Source organism: Hypanus sabinus, chromosome 29 (assembly GCF_030144855.1).
Source record: "Hypanus sabinus isolate sHypSab1 chromosome 29, sHypSab1.hap1, whole genome shotgun sequence".
NCBI lineage: Eukaryota > Metazoa > Chordata > Chondrichthyes > Myliobatiformes > Dasyatidae > Hypanus > Hypanus sabinus.
The window spans coordinates 1,154,341-1,177,362 of record NC_082734.1 but is presented as its reverse complement, the minus strand read 5'-3'; the positions used below and the strand labels follow the sequence as shown (position 1 = coordinate 1,177,362).

The window sequence follows — 23,022 nt, the reverse complement described above, 5'->3', positions numbered from 1 at the left end:
GTGCGATGGGACGGTGTGGAGGGAGATTCACTCTGTGTCTGACCCCGGGAGTGTGTGATAGGACGGTGTGGAGGAAGTTTCACTCTCAGTCTGACCCCGGGAGTGTGTGATGGGACGGTGTGGGGGGAGATTCACTCTGTCTGACCCCGGGAGTGTGTGATGGGACGGTGGGGAGGGAGATTCACTCTGTGTCTGACCCCGGGAGTGTGTGACAGGACGGTGTGGAGGGAGCTTCACTCTGTGTCTGACCCCGGGAGTGTGGGATGGGACAGTGTGAAAGGAGTTTCACTCTGTGTCTGACCCCAGGAGTGTGTGATGGGAGGGTGTGGAGGGAGCTTCAATCTGTGTCTGACCCCGGGAATGTGCGATGGGACAATGTGGAGGGAGATTCACTCTGTGTCTGACCCCGGGAGTGTGCGATGGGACAGTGTGGAGGAAGATTCACTCTGTGTCTGACCCCGGGAGTGTGTGATAGGACGGTGTGGAGGGAGATTCACTCTGTGTCTGACCCCGGGAGTGTGTGGTAGGACGGTGTGGAGGGAGTTTCACTCTGTGTCTGACCCCGGGAGTGTGTGATGGGACGGTGTGGAGGAAGTTTCACTCTCAGTCTGACCCCGGGAGTGTGAGATGGGACAGTGTGGGGGGAGATTCACTATGTCTGACCCCGGGAGTGTGTGATGGGACGGTGGGGAGGGAGATGCACTCTGTGTCTGACCCCGGGAGTGTGCGATGGGACAGTGTGGATGGAGTTTCACTCTGTGTCTGATCCCAAGAGTGTGTGATGGGAGGGTGTGGAGGGAGCTTCACTCTGTGTCTGACCCCGGGAGTGTGTGATAGGACGGTGTGGAGGAAGTTTCACTCTCAGTCTGACCCCGGGAGTGTGTGATGGGACGGTGTGGAGGGAAATTCACTCTGTGTCTGACCCCGGGAGTGTGGGATGGGACAGTGTGGAAGGAGTTTCACTCTGTGTCTGACCCCAGGAGTGTGTGATGGGAGGGTGTGGAGGGAGCTTCACTCTGTGTCTGACCCCGGGAGTGTGCGATGGGACAGTGTGGAGGGAGATTCACTCTCTGTCTGACCCCGGGAGTGTGTGATGGGACGGTGTGGGGGAGATTCACTCTGTCTGACCCCGTGAGTATGTGATGGGATGGTGGGGAGGGAGATTCACTCTGTGTCTGACCCCGGGAGTGTGTGATGTGACGGTGTGGAGGGAGTTTCACTCTGTGTCTGACCCCAAGAGTGTGTGATGGGAGGGTGTGGAGGGAGCTTCACTCTGTGTCTGACCCCGGGAGTGTCCGATGGGACAGTGTGGATGGAGATTCACTCTGTGTCTGACCCCGGGAGTGTGTGATGGGACGGTGGGGAGGGAGATGCACTCTGTGTCTGACCCCGGGAGTGTGTGACAGGACGGTGTGGAGGGAGCTTCACTCTATGTCTGACCCCGGGAGTGTGGGATGGGACAGTGTGGAAGGAGTTTCACTCTGTGTCTGACCCCGGGAGTGTGTGATGGGAGGGTGTGGAGGGAGATTAACTCTGTGTCTGACCCCGGGAGTGTGCGATGGGACAGTGTGGAGGGAGATTCACTCTGTGTGTGACCCCGGGAGTGTGTGATGGGACGGTGGGGAGGGAGATTCACTCTGTGTCTGACCCCGGGAGTGTGTGATGTGACGGTGTGGAGTGAGTTTCACTCTGTGTCTGACCCCGGGAGTGTGTGATGTGACGGTGTGGAGGGAGCTGCACTCTGTGTCTGACCCCGGGAGTGTGTGATGGGACGGTGTGGAGGGAGCTTCACTATATGTCTGACCCCGGGAGTGTGGGATGGGACAGTGTGGAAGGAGTTTCACTCTGTGTCTGACCCCAGGAGTGTGTGATGGGAGGGTGTGGAGGGAGGTTCAATCTGTGTCTGACCCCGGGAGTGTGCGATGGGACAGTGTGGATGGAGATTCACTCTCTGTCTGACCCCGGGAGTGTGTGATGGGACAGTGTGGAGGGAGATTGACTCTGTGTCTGACCCCGGGAGTGTGTGATGTGACGGTGTGGAGGGAGCTTCACTCTGTGTCTGACCCCGGGAGTGTGTGATGTGACGGTGTGGAGGGAGCTTCACTCTGTGTCTGACCCCGGGAGTGTGTGATGTGACGGTGTGGAGGGAGCTGCACTCTGTGTCTGACCCCAGGAGTGTGTGATGGGACGGTGAGGAGGGGAAGTATTTTCAGCTGCATTACCTGTGCGGGGTTGGATGTGATGTGTTTCCTGTTCTTCCTCCCACTGCCGGTTGGTGACCTGCTCCAGCGCCTGGATCCCACTGAGGAACCTCTGCTCGAGGCGCTCGAGGGATGAGTTGAAACAACCGAGCAGACCGGCTGACTCGCAGATGCTGCTGGCACAGCTGAGGAGCCTGCTGTCCCGCAGGTGGATGGGTGCAGGGTGAGCTGCGTCCTGACTGATGGGGGGCTGTGGGAGCCGAGGCACACCAGCTGGGTTGGTACTGAGGTCAGATCTGAATGCACCACCCCACCATCCCCCTCTCCACTCTCTCTCCCTCCCCCATTGCTAACCTCTCTGCACTACCTGATCACCTCCCTTCCTCCCACCTCACCTGCTGTGTGTATCCAGGAGGCGGGGATTCCTCAGTCTCCATCTCCCACAGAGAGCTCTCGCTATCCCAGAGGAAGGGCAGGCTGCCGTCAGTGATTGGGTCCAGCTCCCGTCCCCTGCGCACACTGTACACTCTCAGCCCAGGGTGGGAGGGACTGGGCCAGTGATCAAGACGCCGGTGGCCACGGTTGGCAGTGTCCTGGGGGTGTGGGGGAAGCAGAGATCAGTTTTATCTGAAGGGGAACAGAGGGAGAGTCTGTCCGACTTCCCCAGGGTATCTCTGATATCTGACACAGACACCCACACTCTGCAAGCCCATCCTCTCAGGTTCCCTGACACCCTTCCACTCCCTCCTATCCATCCATCTCCTCATTGTCTCTTTACCTTCCCCAGGATCCCTGCCTCATCACACCCCCTCCACTTTCCGTCTCCACCCTCAACTCCCTCCCCATCTCCACCCTCTTCTACTCCCTCTCCCTTTGCCCCCCCCAACTCCACCCTCCCCCTTCCTCACCATCTCTCCTTCTCTCTCCCCTTCCTCCCCTCTCCCATTCCCTGGTGTTTTCCTGCCCCATCCCTCTCTCTGCCTGCCATCAGGGATTCTCACTGTCTCACTTCTCTCCGTATCATACACAGCTCCTCACTTTGAGTGATCCCTCCTCCCCCACTGAGCCTCCTCTCCCCTTCAGTTGCATGATTCCTCGGCTTGGCTCTCCACCCTCGGCTGCCAGTCCCCGGTCATAGGGGTGGCTCTTGGTCTGGCTGCTGGTGTCTCGCTCTACCTCGCAATAGGACAGGCCTGGGAGGGAAGGAAAAACAGCACTCATGTCAGAGGGCAAGTGGGGTTTGAGGAGGTAGGGTCAGTGAGTGGGGAGGAATCCTTTCCTCCATCCCATCCCTGCCCTTCTCCCTGCGTCAGGTCTCCCTCCCCTCTCTGAGGGATGGGCCCCTCCCTCCACACCATCCCATCCCTGCCCTTCTCCCTGCGTCAGGTCTCCCTCCCCTCTCTGAGGGATGGGCCCCTCCCTCCACACCATCCCATCCCTGCCCTTCTCCCTGCGTCAGGTCTCCCTCCCCTCTCTGAGGGATGGGCCCCTCCCTCCACACCATCCCATCCCTGCCCTTCTCCCTGCGTCAGGTCTCCCTCCCCTCTCTGAGGGATGGGCCCCTCCCTCCACACCATCCCATCCCTGCCCTTCTCCCTGCGTCAGGTCTCCCTCCCCTCTCTGAGGGATGGGCCCCTCCCTCCACACCATCCCATCCCTGCCCTTCTCCCTGCGTCAGGTCTCCCTCCCCTCTCTGAGGGATAGGCCCCTCCCTCCACACCATCCCATCCCTGCCCTTCTCCCTGCGTCAGGTCTCCCTCCCCTCTCTGAGGGATGGGCCCCTCCCTCCACACCATCCCATCCCTGCCCTTCTCCCTGCGTCAGGTCTCCCTCCCCTCTCTGAGGGATAGGCCCCTCCCTCCACACCATCCCATCCCTGCCCTTCTCCCTGCGTCAGGTCTCCCTCCCCTCTCTGAGGGATGGGCCCCTCCCTCCACACCATCCCATCCCTGCCCTTCTCCCTGCGTCAGGTCTCCCTCCCCTCTCTGAGGGATGGGCCCCTCCCTCCACACCATCCCATCCCTGCCCTTCTCCCTGCGTCAGGTCTCCCTCCCCTCTCTGAGGGATGGGCCCCTCCCTCCACACCATCCCATCCCTGCCCTTCTCCCTGCGTCAGGTATCCCTCCCCTCTCTGAGGGATGGGCCCCTCCCTCCACACCATCCCATCCCTGCCCTTCTCCCTGCGTCAGGTATCCCTCCCCTCTCTGAGGGATGGGCCCCTCCCTCCACACCATCCCATCCCTGCCCTTCTCCCTGCATCAGGTCTCCCTCCCCTCTCTGAGGGATGGGCCCCTCCCTCCACACCATCCCATCCCTGCCCTTCTCCCTGCGTCAGGTCTCCCTCCCCTCTCTGAGGGATAGGCCCCTCCCTCCACACCATCCCATCCCTGCCCTTCTCCCTGCGTCAGGTCTCCCTCCCCTCTCTGAGGGATGGGCCCCTCCCTCCACACCATCCCATCCCTGCCCTTCTCCCTGCGTCAGGTCTCCCTCCCCTCTCTGAGGGATGGGCCCCTCCCTCCACACCATCCCATCCCTGCCCTTCTCCCTGCGTCAGGTCTCCCTCCCCTCTCTGAGGGATGGGCCCCTCCCTCCACACCATCCCATCCCTGCCCTTCTCCCTGCGTCAGGTATCCCTCCCCTCTCTGAGGGATGGGCCCCTCCCTCCACACCATCCCATCCCTGCCCTTCTCCCTGCGTCAGGTCTCCCTCCCCTCTCTGAGGGATGGGCCCCTCCCTCCACACCATCCCATCCCTGCCCTTCTCCCTGCGTCAGGTCTCCCTCCCCTCTCTGAGGGATAGGCCCCTCCCTCCACACCATCCCATCCCTGCCCTTCTCCCTGCGTCAGGTCTCCCTCCCCTCTCTGAGGGATGGGCCCCTCCCTCCACACGATCCCATCCCTGCCCTTCTCCCTGCGTCAGGTCTCCCTCCCCTCTCTGAGGAATGGCCCCCTCCCTCCATCGTGTCCCTGCTTCTCCTCTCTCATGTCCCTCTCCCCTCTCTGAGGGAGGTTTCTTTTCGTCACATTCAGAGGATGCTGTGAAAACATTAGGATAGATAAGTTCTTCGGACTGGATGGGATATACGATCTTTGCACCGTCATAGACACAGGAGGAGGAGCAGATGTTTGTGAGGTCGTAAATGTTTGTTGAGGGAAGTCAGTAGGGATAACTCTGGGAATCATAAATCAGTGAGAATCCCTCAGTGGTGAGAAAATTACTGGATAGGATTCATAGAGACATGATTGATGGGAATTTGGAGAAACATAGTCTGATTCGGGATCATCAACACGGCTTTGTTATGAGCAGGTCATGTCTCACAAAACCTGAATGAATTCTTTTGAGATGTGACAAATCACATTGATGAAGCAGGAGCAGTGGATGGGATGTATATGGATTTTAGTAAGGTTCCTCATGTTGGGTCGGGGTCTCATTCAGAATGTCAGGGAAACCTGGCTGTGTGAATTCACATTGACTTGCCCACAGAAACTAGAGGCCGGTAGCAGATGGAGAATGTTCTGCCTGGTGGTTAGTGACCAATGGTGGGCTGCAGGGATGTGATCTTTGTGAGTTTTATCAATGGCTTGGATGAGGAAGGGCAGAGGTGAGTTAGGAAGTTTGTAGCTGACACAATTTTGGTGGTGTTGTGGAGAGAGGCTGACAGGATGCAGAGCTCAGAATCCATTTTATTATCACGGACATTTCTGGTGAAATTTGTTATTTTAGAGTGCAATACATAAGATATACTATAATACACACACACACAAAATTGGGACACATCAGGACCAGTTCATTTTGCCCCATTTAAGCTCACGTCCCAATTACCAGTTGGTTTCCAGTGCCATGCCACTTACACCATCAGGGCCTGACACCTTGCAAGGGTTCATCCTCTTGAAAGATGTTCTGACGCGAGTCTTTGGGACAGATATGACCAAGTTGCCAGATGTTGCAGGGATTCACTTGCAGTTTTATTCTCTCTTTATGCACATTTTGAAGGGTTGAATTTGCAGCCCAGATTCTCAGCAGTGTGAATAAACAGGGATCTTGGGGTCCACATAGATCCATCAGTCGTTAAGGTGTTGGCCTTCATTAGTCAGTGGATTTAGTTCAAGAGCTGTGAGGCAATGTTCGGACTCTGGATAGACTACACTTGATGTACGGTGCTCAGTTCTAGTCACCTCGTCAAAAGGATGACGTGGAAGTTTCAAAGTGGCTTATAGGAGCAGCTATCATTTTAAGGTGAGAGGGGGAATGTGAGAGATAGGTTTTTGTTTTTACACAGAGAGTGGTGACTGTGTCGAATACCCTGCCAAGGCTAGTAGTGGCAGATACATTAGAGACAATTAACAGACTCTGAAATAGGCTCACAGATGAAAGAAAATTGGAGGGTTATGTGGACGGGAAAGGTTAGCTTGATCAGGGAATAGACCAAAAAGTTGGCACAACATTGTACCACCTGAACTATGCCATCTATACTGTGACACATTGTACTGTGCCACCCCGTACTGTGACACCCTGTACTGTGCCACCCCGTACTGTGACACCCTGTACTGTGCCACCCCGTACTGTGACACCCTGATCTGTGACACCCCGTACTGTGACACCCTGAACTGTGACATCTGTACTGTGACACCCTGAACTGTGACATCTGTACTGTGACACCCTGAACTGTGACACCTTGTACTGTGATATTCTGAACTGTGACACCCCCATACTGTGACACCTGAACTGTGACATTTGTACTGTGACACTCTGAACTGTGACATCTGTACTGTGACACCCTGAACTGTGACACCTTGTACTGTGATATTCTGAACTGTGACACCCCCATACTGTGACACCTGAACTGTGACATTTGTACTGTGACACTCTGAACTGTGACAGCTGAACTGTGCCACCCTGAACTGCGACACCTGAACTGTGACATCTGTATTGTGACACCCTGAACTGTGATATTCTGAACTGTGACACCCCGTACTGTGACACCTGAACTGTGACACCCTGAACTGTGACATCTGTACTGTGACACCATGAACTGTGACACCCTGAACTGTCACACCCTGTACTGTGCCACGCTGTTTTGTGACACCCCGTACTGTGACACCCCGTACTGTGCCATCTGTACTGTGACACCCCAAACTGTGACACCCTGAACTGTGACATCTGTACTGTGACACCCTGAACTGTGATATCTGTACCGTGACACCCTGAACTGTGACTTCTGTACTGTGACACCCTGAACTGTGACACCCCGAACTGTGACACCCTGAACTGTGACATCTGTACTGTGACACCCTGAACTGTGACTTCTGTACCGTGACACCCTGAACTGTGACTTCTGTACCGTGACACCCTGAACTGTGACTTCTGTACCGTGACACCCTGAGCTGTGACTTCTGTACTGTGACACCCTGAACTGTGACACCTGAACTGTGACACCCTGAACTGTGCCATCTGTACTATGACACCTTGTACTGTGACACCCTGAACTGTGCCATCTCAACTGTGCCATCTGTACTATGACACCTTGTACTGTGACACCCTGAACTGTGCCATCTGAACTGTGCTGTTGTGCTTTATGTTCTTCCTCCTTCTCTGAGGGAGGTTTCTCTCCATCCATCCCATCCCTGCTCCTCTCCCTGTCTTGACCCTCCTTACTCTGTGAGACCTTCATCCCAGGTGAGGACTTTTAGGCAACCTGTCCTGCTGTAGTGAGGGGGCTACACCTGCACCCAGTACTGGGAATGGATTTTGGGCACCCCTAGGTGAAGCAATACCAGGGCTTCCTGCCCTGACACTGGGTGCTGTGTCTGATGCTGGCCAGTATCTTGGTCAGTACACTGGGGTCCCACCACAACTTCCCCCTACTCCACTCCACCCCAGTTATCACCCATGCCTCACCGTTTCACATCCCTGCAGAGTGCCAGCAGTTACAGGTGAGCATAGAGGGTGTGAGGAGGAGCTCTGGGGAAGGGAGCTGTTAGGAGTGGTGGGGAGGATAGGGGTTGGGGAAGAGGGGAAGGAGAGGTGGAGGGAAGGATGGGCTGGGCCGGGGATATGGACCTGCCCCACTCACCTCCCTCGCTTTGCGCCATCCACAATCTCACCGATTCCCACTCTGCTCCATCCTGGGCTTCCAGCTTACCCAAAGGGTCCCTGCAGTCCCATCGCTCACCCTGGCCTTTCTGAGCTTCAGGGGAGGGTCTTCCTTCCTGGCAGAGGAGGGAAGGAAGGAGGTAAGATGAAGCAGGGGTCATAGTCTAGCAGTGGAGTGAAAGGAAGCTGAGGGTGGGATCCTACCTGGAGTTCCCAGTGCAGAGTATGGTGCATGTCCCGGAGGGTGAGGGTCCGGTGTTGGGGCTTGGGTGAGGTGCCCAGCCTCAGGGCAAAGCGGAGGGATGGGGAGAGGTGGGGGTCCAGGGAGAGGGAGCGACCACTGGCCATCATCTGTCTCACCGTCTTGCCTCCTGCCCCGGCCCAGGGAACCGTGCCTGTAGAAGAGACCAAGGTCACTGACTGTTCCTCACTCCCTCCAGACCGTCCACATCAATTCTCACACCTCCTCCTCCTCTTCTTCAGCCACCCTACCTTCCCCCCAAAACCCTCCCCTCCTCACTCCTCCTCCCCCCAACAACCCATCAACCCTCTCAAGAACAAAATGATCGTATTCCAACTTTACCCCACAATAATTTATTCCCCCAAAAGACTCTCTCCCCACCCCCCCCAATCAGAGACTCTCTCTCTCTGCCCCCTCCCCCAGGAAACCTACACACAATCTGTTAGCTCACTGTTCTTGCCCTGTCAGAGGGTTCAGAGAGTTCCAGACCGGAACCACCATCTCTCCCCATATACTGAGGGGCTTTGCATCCACTTCCCTGGTTTCATTCCAGACTGGAACAATTGATCCTGTCTCCCACTCTCAGCCGCTCCTCCATCCTCTTTCACATTTCCCCAGACCCTGCGCCTGGAATCTCTGGTGTTGCATCACCAACTCCAACACTCCCCTTTCTTTCTCTCTCCCTCACTCCCACTCTCCCCTCCCAGAGGGGACCCCACCTGTGAACACCTCCTGGGTCAGGGCGCAGAAGCTGTAGAGGTCAGAGCGCTCAGAGCCCACCAGGCCACTGATGATCTCGGGGGGCAGCCAGTTGTAGAGCTGGTGCGGTGCAGGGGGTGCCGTGGCACGTCGGCTCCTAGCACCGTGCTCGTCCTCAGCCCTGGGTGGGTGTTGCAGACAGTCAAGAGTCAGAACAGTCTTTTCTCACAGGATCCCCAGCACGCAGATCGCCGAGACCCACCCGGGGAACCATTCCCATCCTCCTCAACCCCACTCCTGGCCTCCTCAATCTGAGGCTTGTCTCCTCTGACCCCTATCCTCCAATCTCTCCTTCTTCTGACCCCATTGCCCTCCAAACCTCCCCCAGAATCTTCCCCTTCCAATCCCTCAACTCTCCACCCTCCTTCTGTCCTCCTCATCCTCCCAACACCTTTGCCCCTCCAATCACTCTCATCCCTTCTAAGCCATCTGCCCTCATGACCCGTGACCTTCAATTCCTCTCCTCCACTTCTCACCCCCCCCACCCCCTCCCACACTCCGAATACTGTGTTCAGCTCTGGCCGCCTCACTATAGGAAGGATGTGGAAGCTTTAGAGAGGGTGTACAGGAGATTTATTAGGATGCGGCTCAGAATAGACAGTATGCCTTAGGTTGAGCAAGCTGGGGCTTTTCTCTTTGGAGTGACGGAGGGTGAGAGGTGACTTGACAGAGGTGTACAAGATGATAAGAGGCATTGACAGAGTGGATAGCCAGAGACTTGTTTCCAGGGTGACAATGTCATAACACACAAAAAATGTTGGAGAAACTCAGCAAGTCAGGCATCTATGGAATAAACAGTCAATGTTTCAGGCCCAGACCCTTCTTCAGAACTGGAAAGGAAGATGGCAAAGTAAAAAGGTGGGGGAAGGGAAAGAGGACAGCAAAGGGATAGGTGAAGCCAGGTGGGTGGGAAAGGTAAAGGGCTAGTGAGGAAGGAATCCGATAGGAGAGGAGAGTGGACCATAGGAAAGAGGGAAGGAGGAGGGATCCCAGAGGCAAGTGATAGGCAGATGAGAAGAGGTAAGAGGCCAGAGTGGGGAACAGAAGAAGAGGGGAGGGAAAAATTTTTACTGGAAGGAGAAACTGATTATGATTATTATGCCATCAGGTTATGAAGTGTTGCTCCTTCACCCTGAAGGTGGTCTTATTGTGGTACAAGAGGAGGCCATGAACCAACGTGTCAGAATGGGAATGGGAATTGAAATGTTTGGCCACCGGGAGGTCCCATTTTGGTGGATGGAGCAGATGTGCTTGACAAAGCTGTTCCCCGATTTACAACAGGCATCATCAATGTAAAGGCCACATTGGGAGCAGGAGACCCAACAGACAACCCAGATTCACAGGTGAAGTGTTGCCTCACCTGGAAGGACTGTTTGAGACCCTGAACGGACATGAGGGAGGAGGTGAATGGGCAGGTGTAGCACTTTGGTCACTTGCAAGGATAAGGACGGGGGGGGAGGGGAGAACAAATGGACAAGGGAAGCATGGAGAGACCTACCTCTACCTCTGTGGAGGGGTGCAGCTGTGGTAGAGATAAAGATATGTTTGGTGGTAGGATCACCGAATTTTAAGGTGATCGGAGGAAAGTATATGAATCAGAATCAGGTTTAATATCACTGTCATATGCCGTGAAATTTATTGTCTTTGCAGCAGCAGTACAATTAATACGTCATAATAGAAAACAAAAAATGTGAATTGCAGTAAAGATATTGATAGTAAATAGTATAGATATTAAATGATTAAATTAAATAAGTAATGCAAAAATAAAAATGTAAGTAAGTATTGTTCATTCAGAAATTGATGGCAGAGGGGAAGACGCTGCTCCTGAATCGCTGAATGCGCGGTTTCAGGCTTCTGTACGTCCTCCCTAATGGTAACAGTGAGAAAAAGGCTTGTCCTGGGTGATGGGGGGATTTCTTCGTGATGGATGCCACGTTTTTGAGGCATCGCTCCTTGAAGATGTCTTGGATACTAGAGTATAGAATGCAGACCATTCTATTTACCTCAGGAGTTCCCATCCGTGATCCTGACCACAGTTTATAGAGCACCCATGGCCGATTATAAGCAAACACTTGCAAAACTGCACAATGTCGTCTGTAGGAAAGAAACAGCCCATCCTAACACTTCTGAAATTATAGCTGGTGACTTCAATCAGGTCCATTTGAAGAAAGCCTTGCCCAATTATCACCAGTATGTAACCTGTTGTACCAGAGGTCCCAACACACTAGACTGCTACACTGCAATCAGGAATGCCTACCCCTACTAACTGCATACAGACAGATAGATCAATCAATCCTTCATTGATCCCAAAGGAAACTACGGTGCCACAGTAGCATCACAAGATATAAACATTAGAAGAGAAGTAGAGAGAATAAAAAATAAATTCCCGCTAACAGGAGGGGGTCATCACTTCCCCGGCTATAGGTTGACTCATTATGGAGCCTAATGGCCGAGGGTAAGAATGACCTCATATAGCACTCTTTGGAGCAGCGCAGTTGTCCCAGTCTATTACTAAAAGTGCTCCTCTGCTCAGGCACTGGTGCGCTGGGGGGGGGGGGGGGGGTGGTGAACAGGAGGGCAAACTGTCAAACTCATTAGCCCATTCACAGCTGCATTCCAAGGCTCTATAGCTATACTGGTTGAGGCCAGTGATGTTCTTCATGCCTCTCCATACCTCCCGTCCGCTATTCTACCCAAGCTTGTCTTTCAGCTCTCCCCTGTATTCCAGAGGTCAAGCTCCAGAAATCAAGACAACTAAGAGGTGGTCACGAGAGGCCGAGGAATAGGATTGCCTTGGGTCACTGGACTGGGTCGTATTCAAGAACTCATCTGAGGACCTGAATGACTACACCAGGGTCATTACAGACCTTACTAAAACAGATGTGGATGAGTGTCCCCCCAAAAAATTGTTCAGGATTTCCCCCAATCATGGATGAGGATGAACAGTGAAATCTGGAACCTGGTGTGAGCCTGGAGATCAAGAATGCTACATGAAGTGCAGGTGTGATATCTGGAAAGCCATCTGAAAGGATTAGACCGGAATCAGTGAGGGACGCTCGACAGCTGTGGCAGGGTTTGAATGCGTAACCTCCAAGAAAGTTAAACCTTGTGACATAGAGGACAGCAGAGTTTTGTTTCCAGATGAGCTGAACGCCTTCTATGCTTTTGCTTTAACCCCTAAAACAGGGAGGAACCATCGCTCATGCACTTGTCTCTAAATGATCCTTTGGTCGCATTATTTGAAGATGACGTGCGGGCTGCCTTCGAGAGTGAATCTAAGGAAAGCATCGGGTCTAGTCGGAGTACCTGGCCAAGTACCATACACTTGTGATGATCAACTAGCTGGTGTATCCACGGATATCTTCAGCCTCTCATCCCAGCAGTTTGTGGTACTCACCTGCTTCAATCGTACCTGTGCCCAAGAACTGCATGGTAACCTGTCTTGATAACTATCATCCAGAGACGTTTATATCCACAATGATGAAGTGTTTTGAGAGGCTGGTGTTGAAGCATATCAGTTCCTGTCTGAGTGGCACCTTGGAGTTGTTCCAGTTTGTCTACCGGAGCAACAGGTCCACAGCAGATATCATCTCTTTGGCTCTTCACACAACCCTGGAACATCTGGACAGCAAAGATGCATACATCAGGATACTCTTTATCGATTACAGCTCAGCATTTAATAGCATCATTCCCTCAAAACTAATCAGTAAACTCCAAGACCTGGGCCCCAATACCCCCTTGTGCAATTGGATCCTGGATTTGCTCATTTAGACCCCAGTCAGTGTTGACCGGTAAAAAACATCTCCCCCACAATCTCCATCAGCACAGGAGCACCACAGGGATGTGTGTGTAGCCCCTGCTCTACTCACTTTACACCTATGACCCTGTGGCTAAGGCAGCTCCAACACCATACACGTTTGCTGATGACACCCTGTTGAGGGCTGCATCAAAGGTGGTGATGAATCAGCATACAGGAGGGAGGTGGAAAACGTGGCTGAGTGGTGTAATAGCAACAACCTTGGTCCGTAAGACCAAGGAACTGATTGTAGACTTCAGGAGAGGGAAACTAGAGGTCTGTGAGCCAGTACTCTTAGGAGGATCATAGGTGGAGAGGGTCAGTAACTTTAAATTCCTGGGTGTCACTATTTCAGAAGGCCTGTCCTGGTCCCATCACATAAATACAATTGCAAAGAAAGCAGGACAGTGCCTCTACTTCCTCAGGAGTCTGCAGAGATTCAGCATGTCATCAAAAACCTTGACAAATTTCTCTAGATGTGTAGTGGAAAGGGTGTATTATGACCTGGTATGGGAACACCAATGCCTCTGAGCGGAAAGTCCTTCAAAATGTAGTGGTTCGGCCCAGTTTGCAAGTGTTTTTGGTGACGTACCAAATATCCTGAAACTCCTAATGAATTATAGCCGGTGTTGAGTGTTCTTTGTAGCTGCATCGATATGCTGGGCCCAGACGAGATCCTCAGAGATGCTGACACCCAGAAACTTGAAATTTCTCACTCTCTACACTTCTGATCCCTCTATGAGGACTGGTATATGTTCCCTCATCTTATCTTCTCGAAAGTCCACAATCAGCTCTTTGGTCATACTGATGTTGCTACAGTATCACTCAACTAGCTGGTATATCTCACTCCTGTATGCCCCCTCATCACCATCTCAGATTTTGCCAATGGTTATATCATAAGCAAATTATAGGTGACATTTGAGCTGTGCCTAGCCACACAGTCATGGATGTAGAGAGAGAGTAGAGCAGTGGGCTAAGCACCCATCCGTGAGTGTTGATCGTCAGTGAGGTAGGAATCCACACAGACAGTGGTCTGCCAGTTAGGAAGTCAAGGATCCAACTGCAGAGGGAGGTACAGAGATCTGTACGAATGATGTTGTTAAATGCTGAGCTATAGTCAATAAACAGCATCCTGACATAGATATTTGTACTGTCTAAGTGAGACAAGGCTGTGTGAAGAGCCAATGAAACTCCAAAATAGACCTGTTGTGGCAATAGGCAAATTGCAGTGGGTCCAGGTCCTTGGTGAGAACGGAGTGAATTCCAGCTCAAAGCACTTCATCACTGTGGGAGGAATATCAGAGGGATGTATGTTCTATACACAGAGCGGAGGCTGTGTGAAATACAGTGTCAAGGGTAATGCTGGATGCAGGTACATTCGGGACATTTAAGAGATTCATAGGCACGTGAATGAAAGAAAATTAGAGGTCTAAGAAGAAGGGTTGGGTTAATCTTGGAACAAGTTATAAAGTTTGCATAACATTGTGGGCCAAAGAGGCTGTATTGTGCCATACTGTTCTAAGTTTCTGTTCTCCCTCCCCCCTCTGTCTCTCTCTGGCCAGGACTCCAGGTCCCCTCCTCCCTCCCTCCCCTAGCCCCTCTGCACTCTGATAAACAGGGTCTCGGCCTGAAACATCGACAGTGCTTCTCCTTATAGATGCTGCCTGGCCTGCTATGTTCCACCAGCATTTTGTGTGTGTTATTTGAATTTCCAGCATCTGCAGATTTCCTCGTGTTTGCTTAGTAAATTTAGAAATCAGAGGTGCAGGATTCCCTAACGATTAACTTGCAGGTGGAATGGGTGGAGAGGAAAGCAAATGCAATATTATCATTCATTTTGAGAGGACCAGAATATAAAAACAAGGATGTAATGCTGAGACTTTATTAGGCATTGGTCAAACCACATTTGTAGTGTTTTGAGCAGTTTTGAGCTCCTTACCTAAGAAAAAGATGTGCTGGCATTGGAGAGAGCCCAGAAGAGGTTCAGGAGAAAGATTTCAGGAATGAAAAGATTAACGTATGATGGCTGTGCGCACTGAAGTTAAGAAAAATGAGGGGAGATCTCATTGAAACCTATCAAATATTGAAAGGTCTAGAATTTCCTATAGATTCAAAAACTTCACTGTCATTCTAACCATACATCAGCTCTGCAGGGCAGAATGAGACAGCATTTCCCAGGAGCAGTGCAATCATAACATAACAAACGCAACACCAAATAATAAACATAACAATAAATCTTAAAACACAACAGCCACATGTCAGTTAAAAACAAGTTATAAGTGGGGGAGTCTAAGACCAGAGGACACAGTCTCAGAATAGAGGGACATCCATTTAGAACAGAGCTGAGGAGGAATTTCTTCAGCCAGAGGTGGTGAATCTGTGGAATTCATTGCCACAGATGGCTGTGGAGGCCAAATCACTGGGTACATTTAAAGTGGAGGCTGACAAGTTCTTGATTTCTGGTCAAAATGGCACCTGCATACAACACTCCTTTGGTTGACATCTTCTGGATAGATCATGAAACCATCTTTGCAACTTCTTTTATGACTTGTTCATTTGTTTCTCATCTTTGATGTGATTACTGAACTGTCGAGCCTGTGTTTTGTTGACTGGAGAAGGTTTGGGTGCTTCAGTGTTTGGCAGTCTCAGAGAGGATTCCAGAAGGCAGAGGCAGTGAGCACAAACCTCATAGCAGGCAGGCTTCAGGACAGGACACAAGCTGACGTTTGGCTCCATTTCACCAATTAAAGCGACGAGGGAGGTTGAAGCATCGAAGCGAGTGCAGATGGTGAGCGCCAGCTGTTTGCCATTTGATTGGTTGATCTGTACCAGAGAGAGGAGAGTCTGCCACTGCACCCGGAGAATGTGTCCAGGTCTTTTTCTGCATTTTGGATGTGGACTTTGGACTATAGACTATTTTTTCTTCATTTTATAGTTTTTATTTTGTGTTTTTTCACCAGATCTCATTTATTTTTGTGCAGAGGAAATTTAGGGGTCGATTTGCCTGATCCATTTTGTTTGTTTCTTTGTGTGGGGACAGAAATTTGGGGGTCAATGTGCCTGATCCATTTTGTTTTTTCTTTTTTGTGCGGGAAGAGAGATTTAAGGGTTGCCTTTTGTTTGGGCTTTGTGCGGGAAGGATTTAGGGGTTGATATGCCTGTTCCATTTTTGATTGGTTTTTTTTGTAAGGAGGTGGGCTCTGGGTGATATGATTGTGCTACCTTTCTTTTCTTTCTTGGTTTCATGGCTACCCAGGGAATTGAAGTATTTCAGGGTTGTATACTTTGATAATAAATGAACCTTTTAACATTGATTAGTAAGAGCATCAAAGATTATCAGAATCAGAATCAGGTTTATTATCATCGGCATGTGGCGTAAAATTTGAATATGGGGAGAAGGCAGGAGAATAGAGTGGTTAATAAGTCAGCCATAATGGAATGACAGAGCAGACGCAATAGGACGAATAGTGTGATTCTCTCCTATGTCTTATGGGATTGGATTTGACCTGGGGTAACTAACTGGTAGGGAAATGGTTCTTAAACTACAGAAAACATTTATGGTGGTGGTGTGCAAGCTGTGTTTCCAGGAGGGAGAAGGGTGTGGGGACTGACACCAGAATCAAGGATTAGAGGGCACAGGTTTGATATGAGGAGGAAAATCTAAAGGGTATGTTTTTCAGCTGAGTGGTGTGCCACAGTTGTGAATCAAAGGACCGAACATTTTTTTGTCTTACAGCCACCAGCTCCCCCACCCTGTCTCCCTCCCTCTTCAATAGGGACTCCAGCTCCCCCACCCAATGTTCCTTCTAATTTGTAATGATCAGTGTGCACAAAAATCTTGTGCTGTGCAATTTTTTGCCCAGTGACATTAACATTTGCTCACTGAATTTTAAACATAGAGGTATTCATTTAACAGCCAGCAAAACACTGTCAATAAGAACTTTAGTCTCCTTTGGGTTTGATCATTTTTGTTTTAGCTCATCTGCACTCTCGCAAAACATATGTAGCGGGCCTGCAGTAGGTCCTCACCAGAGCTTTTAAACACCATCCATTTGTGATTTGCTTGCTAAATGACACTTTAAAAAGTAAATTTCCAAACATCACTCCATTCTTCCCACTTGCAAATTCTCCAGCAACTTTAGCATCATGACAATACACGCAGGTCACACCAGTTTCTGCATTGTATACAAATATTTCTTGAAGCCGCACATTCCTGACCTCATGAGCTTTCAGTGTCGCAGTTTCTACTGTTTCATTGAGCCATTCCGCTTTAAATGCACCAGCAGTTCTTTTGAACTTCACACCCTTTGTTTCTTTGGAATTTGACATAGCGTATTAATAATTTCTTCAGTAAAAACTGTATCAGTTAGCCAGTTATAAAATCTGCAGACAAATCATTGCAACCTCAAGCAAGTATGTAATGTTGAAACCGATGAGGCCTCACAGAGCATCGTAAGCAGTTTTAGGCCCCTTATCTTAGAAAGGATATGCTGAAACTGGAGAGGGTTCAAATGAGGTTCGTGAAAATGACTGAATGGCTTGTCTTATGAAGAGCATCTGATGGCTCTGGGCCTGTATTCATAAGAATAAGGGGTGACCTCATTGAAAGCTATGGAATGGTGAAAGGCCTTGACAGAGTGGATGTGGAGAGGATGTTTCCTATAGTGGGAGAGTCTTAAGTTCAGAGGACACAGCCTCAAAATAGAGGGTTAGCCTTTTAGAATGAAGATGAGGAGGAATTTATCTAGCCAGAGAGTAGTGTATCTGTGGAGGCCAAGACTTTATGTATATTTAAGGCAGAGGTTGATAGATTCTTGATTGGTCAGGGAATAAAGGGATACAAGGAGAAGGCAGGAGGTTGGGGCTGAGAGGAAAATTGGATTTGTCATGATGAAATGGGCAAATGACCTAATTCTGCTATATCTTACGGACTTAGTTCCACGTTGTCAACACTATCCACAGCAGAAACCAGAAAAGGAAATGTGATTGTGTACCATTGTGAAATATACTTAATATACCAATGAGGTAGAGGGTGATAAGCTTGTGTGCGCAGGTTAAATTCCTTCATGCACCAACAAAAGAGGTGTGTGTGTGCACATGTGCATACCTTGGAGGTAAGATAGTCCCATCCTGTCTCCGCCCTCCCCCCCTTCCTCTGTATCTTTCCGCAGGGACCCACTGCCCAACCCTGTCTTCCCCCATGCCCCCCCCCATCATACCTTTCCTGTAGATATTCAAGGTTGCCCAGCTTGGCCTGGCCCAATCCCACCAGCTGCACGGCGTGGGAGGTGAGAGATCTGTGAAGGTATCCTCGGGAGTGCAGGAATAGCAAAGCTTCACATACCTGGGAGAGGAGGGGGATGGCCTCCCGCACACCCAGCCCATCCATCGCCGCCCGCTATACAGGACACAGAGCACAGCTCAATGCAGCCCTTCAGCAAGAGTCTGCCCAACAGTTCCAAATTAAAGATCAGCTTTATTTGTCACATGTACGTCGAAACACTGAAACACAGAGTGAAAAGCCTCGTCTGCATCAACAACCAACACAGTCTGAGGGTGTGCTGGGGGCAGCCTGCAAGAGTTGCTGTACTTCTGGTGCCAACACTGCGTGCCCACGGCTCACTAACTCTAACCGCTACGTCCTTGGAATGTGGGAGGAAACCAGAGCCCCCAAAAAAACCCACGCATCACGGGGAGAACGTGCAGACTCTTTACAGACAGCAGTGGGAACTGAACCCCATCAACAATTGGTGGTGCAGTGTAATTATTCTGCTCTTAAATCTAGACTCTATACCTGATCTTGCACCTTATCGTTCATCTGCACTGCACTCTCTGTAACTGTAACACTTTATTCTGCATTCTGTTATAGTTTTCCCTTGTTCTATCTCAATATACAGTGTAATGATCTGATCTGTATGAAGAGTATGCGAGACAAGCTTTTCACTGTATCACCATACACGTGACAATAATAAACCAATTCCAAATCCCTCCATTCTCTGCACTTTCACATGCCTGTCTACCAGCCACATAATCACCTCCATCGTATCTGTTTCTATCACCAACCCTGGCAACACACAACGTTAAACTTGTATCAGGTGTCCCTCAGCCTCTGTCGCTGCAGAGAAAGCAACCCAAGTTTGTCCAGCCTTTCCTTACAGCTCATGCCTCAAATCCAGGCGGCACCCTGTGAATCTCATCTGCACCTTCTCCAAACCGCCCTCCCCCAAACATCCTTCCTATACTGGGGTGACCAGAACTGCATACAATACTGCAAGTGTAGCCTGGCTAGTTTTACAAAGCTGCACCGTGACTTCTCATCTCTTATACTCGACTCGCCAGCTGATGAAGACAAGCAAGCTGTATACCTCCTTTACTGCCCTGTCTACTTGCATGGCTGCTTTCAGGCACGATGCACCTCCCTCTGCAGCTGGATGCTTGAGTTCCTCACCAGGAAATCAGAAAAAATATCCATGCTGAAAACCACCAGCTGCACCACAAGGAAGCATGCTTATCCCACTGTTCAACCCTCTCTACACCCACAACTGTGGCGACACAGAGCAAATGCCATCACTGCTGTCGGCAGAATCACAGATGGTGATGAGGGGGCGTACAGGAGCAAGACAGATCAGCTTGTTGAGTGGTGTCACAGCAACAACCTTGCACTCTACATCAGTAAGAGTAAGGAACTGATTGTGGGATCCCCTTCAGAAGGGAGATGTTAAGGGAACACAGAACAGTTCCCATCGAGAGGTCAGCAGTGGAAAGCCTGAGCAGTTTCAAGTTCCTAGGTGGCAACATCTGAGGATCTATCCTGGGTGTAACACATGGATCAATTACAAAGAAGGCACATCAGCCGCTACATTTCATTAGGAATTTGAGGAGATATGTTATCAAGGACTCTCACAAACTTCTAGAGGTACCATGGAGAGCATTCTAACTGGTTCCATCACCATTTAATATGGCGGCGCCATTGGAGTTGATCAAAAAGGTTGCAGAAAGTTGTAAATCCAGCCAGCTCCATCATGGGTATCCTCTTCGAAAGGCGATGCTTCGAAAAGTGTCACTCATCACCCAGGACACGCCCCCTTCTCATCGCTACCATCGTGGAGGGGGCACAGGAGCCTGAAGACACACTCAATGACTCAGAAACAGCTTCTTCCCCTCCTCCATCAGATTAGCACTTTTTTAAAACTTTCCTTTTGTAACTTACACTAACTTTTTTTGTGTATTGCTGCCACAAAACAACAAATTTCACAACACATGTCAGCTATTAAAAATCTGATTTTGATTCCAATTCTGATTCAAGGCTACGTTCAAATCAACATTGGCTAACCTCCAGACCAGGCCCTCACCTGTGGCTAATGAGAGCACACAGATCCCAAACGCAAAGAGGTCCCATGTGTCAGGGGAACACGCAGGGGAGGAAGTGTGTCACTCACCTGCTGATGAAGGAGGATGTAGAGGGAACCCAGCCCCACTCGCTGATACACCAGCCGCAGCTGGGCCAAACTCTCTGACAGACATACCGCCATCAGCAGCAGCAGGTTGGGGTGATATAGATGGCTGGAAAACAACAGCACACCTCAGCTCAGTGACCAAAACTGGGTGCTGGGGGGTGGGGGTGATGGGACGAGGCTGAGGTTAGGGAGAGGAGGAGAGGTGTCAAGAAGGAGAAGAGGGGAGGGTGGTCAGCAAGACAAGGGGTGGGGTCATCAGCAAGGCAAGAGGAGGGGAGTCATCCACAAGGCAAGGGGGTGGGGAGTGGGGGGTTGGGGGTAGGAGGGGAGGGAGAGGGGTCATCGGCAAGGCAAGGGGAGGACAGACAAGGTCCTGCTTCCATACCTGCAGTGCTCCAGTTCAGTGACGAGGAGGTCAGAGGTGCACAGCCCCTTCTGGGAGTGTGAGTGGGAGAGTCGAGGAGGCTTCAACTCCCTCACCGTCACTCGCTGCCCCTCCCACATCCAGCTGTGGGACAGAACAGTCTGTCAGTACCATGTACACCATCCCTCCTGTAGGACCTCCTTCACAAACCCTCCCAGCTCCCACAGCCTATATGCACTCTCACCCCAGACTCTTTTCCTTCAACCCTCCCCATTCCCTATCATTGCTCCCTCATCTGATTCCCCCTCACTCCCTCATCTGATTGTCCCTCCCTCCTCCCCTCACTGCTCCCTCATCTGATTCCTCCTCCCCTCACTGCTCTCTCATCTGATTCCCTCCCTCCTCCCCTCACTGCTCCCTCATCTGATTCCTCCTCCCCTCACTGCTCCCTCATCTGATTCCTCCTCCCCTCACTGCTCTCTCATCTGATTCCCTCCCTCCTCCCCTCACTGCTCCCTCATCTGATTCCTCCTCCCCTCACTGCTCCCACATCTGTTTCCTCCTCCCCTCACTGCTCCCTCATCTGATTGTCCCTTCCTCCTCCCTTCACTGTTCCCTCATCTGATTCCTCTTCCCCTCACTGCTCCCTCATCTGATTCCTCCTCCCCTCACTGCTCCCACATCTGTTTCCTCCTCCCCTCACTGCTCCCTCATCTGATTGTCCCTTCCTCCTCCCCTCACTGTTCCCTCATCTGATTCCTCTTCCCCTCACTGCTCCCTCATCTGATTCCCTCCCTCCTCCCCCTCACTGTTTCCACTTCGCCTTCCCCATCCCTCTCCCACTCACCCCTCCCAGTCCCAGCTCCCTCAGTGCCACTCCCCGAAGACGGAATGCCCAGCTGTACCCACTTGCACATGCGGGTGAAGGGCCCATTGGGGTAGCTGATATCGGGCTCGCTGTCTGTATGGTGCAGATCCCTGTCACCCAGAACCGGCACCGATCCCAACACACCTACACCTCGGCGACCACACTGGCACAGCTACAGACCGGGGAGGGGGAAGAGAAACAGACAGATCTAAATACATATACCAGAATCACACTGTGGAGAGGGTCTCAGGGGACATGTGAGTCAAGTCCCAGGGCGGCAGGGCCCTGCGAGAGTGTGGAGCCCCACAGGGTTGGACCCCAGTGAACCCAGGGAGCATAGAATCCCACGGGGTTGGTCCCAGGGATGGTTTGGAGACCATGGGGATCCACAACACACTTACCTTCCCAAAGCCAAAGCTGTGTGTCCCAGCCGAACTGCCAACGTCAGACCTGGATGTCCTGAAGAGTAAACAGTGGGTGGTGACTGTCTGACAGAGAATCCCAGCTGTATCACCTCACAGCCCCACTATCCAAAACATCTCATCGATTACCGCCCCCCCCCCCCCCCCCACAGACAGACACACTTACTTTCTCACTCTCTCTCAACCTCTAAGCTGTTTGGCTGGGATGGGGTTATCATGGTCTGCACAAATCCCTTTCCTGGGGGGATGTGAATGGGGGTCCCTCACTGTCAAGTCAGCTGGGCTGAGGAATGGCAGGTGGAGTTCAATCCAGAAACGTGTAAGTGATTCACTTTAGAAGGTCGAACATCAAGGCAGAATACAAGCTTAATGGCAGGATTCCACAGTGTGGAGGAACAGAGAAATCCTGGGGTTCACAACCACAGATCCCTCGAAAGTTAGAGGGCAATTGACAGAATTGTTGAGAAGGTGTACAGAGTGTTGATCTTCTTTAGTCGGTGGGGGGTTTGAGTTCAAAAGCCACAAGGTAATGTTGCAGCTCTATAAAACCCTGGTCAGACCACACTCCGTCATGTCACCACAGAGAGGTAATTTGACAGAGGTGTATAAGATGATGAGAGTCCAGATCAGTGGTTCCCAACCTTTTCTATGCCCCACACCCCTAGGAAATGTTTGATTAATGTTCGCACCCCCTACAAAAGTAATATCACATTTGAATATGAAGAAGTCTAATTTCTAATTTTTGAACCACATACAATACTGCGGGTGAACAAATTAACTTTAAAAAATAAGCTTTTAACTCAGTGCATAAAATGCAAATA

The 23,022-nt window shown here is 51.1% G+C and overlaps 2 protein-coding genes across 5 annotated transcripts in view; both read right to left on the bottom strand.

Annotated features, from left to right (window-relative positions):
- Nucleotides 1-23,022, bottom strand: part of LOC132382856 (inactive serine/threonine-protein kinase TEX14-like) — a 100,968-nt gene that overhangs the window by 22,091 nt on the left and 55,855 nt on the right. For 3 of the 4 annotated variants that reach the window (XM_059953330.1, XM_059953332.1, XM_059953331.1), the window contains exons 5-15: nucleotides 22,181-22,238; nucleotides 21,821-21,951; nucleotides 20,933-21,055; nucleotides 20,530-20,653; nucleotides 18,310-18,488; nucleotides 9,255-9,415; nucleotides 8,499-8,689; nucleotides 8,275-8,410; nucleotides 3,240-3,394; nucleotides 2,597-2,794; nucleotides 2,223-2,451 (exon numbers count right to left, since the gene is read on the bottom strand). In XM_059953330.1, the coding sequence (XP_059809313.1) occupies nucleotides 2,223-2,451; nucleotides 2,597-2,794; nucleotides 3,240-3,394; nucleotides 8,275-8,410; nucleotides 8,499-8,689; nucleotides 9,255-9,415; nucleotides 18,310-18,488; nucleotides 20,530-20,653; nucleotides 20,933-21,055; nucleotides 21,821-21,951; nucleotides 22,181-22,238 (1,685 nt within the window). The remainder of the gene's footprint in view (nucleotides 1-2,222; nucleotides 2,452-2,596; nucleotides 2,795-3,239; nucleotides 3,395-8,274; nucleotides 8,411-8,498; nucleotides 8,690-9,254; nucleotides 9,416-18,309; nucleotides 18,489-20,529; nucleotides 20,654-20,932; nucleotides 21,056-21,820; nucleotides 21,952-22,180; nucleotides 22,239-23,022) is intronic. The other variant, XM_059953333.1, reaches the window with a different exon arrangement.
- Nucleotides 5,093-8,268, bottom strand: LOC132382857 (uncharacterized). The gene is made up of 2 exons (XM_059953334.1): nucleotides 6,922-8,268; nucleotides 5,093-6,832 (listed from the first exon to the last, which is right to left on the bottom strand). Exons 1-2 carry the CDS (start codon nucleotides 7,650-7,652, stop codon nucleotides 6,532-6,534), a joined length of 1,032 nt encoding a protein of 343 aa, XP_059809317.1. The 5' UTR covers nucleotides 7,653-8,268; the 3' UTR covers nucleotides 5,093-6,531.

Excerpts from the sequence above, each read along its gene's own strand:
- LOC132382857 (XM_059953334.1), bottom strand. The coding sequence starts at position 7,652 with ATGGCACAGTTCAGGGTGTCACAGTTCAGGTGTCACAGTTCAGGGTGT. Across the intron at positions 6,833-6,921 it reads GTACAAATGTCACAGTTCAG|GGTGTCACAGTACAGATGTC; the intron begins GTGTCACAGTAT and ends GTCACAGTTCAG.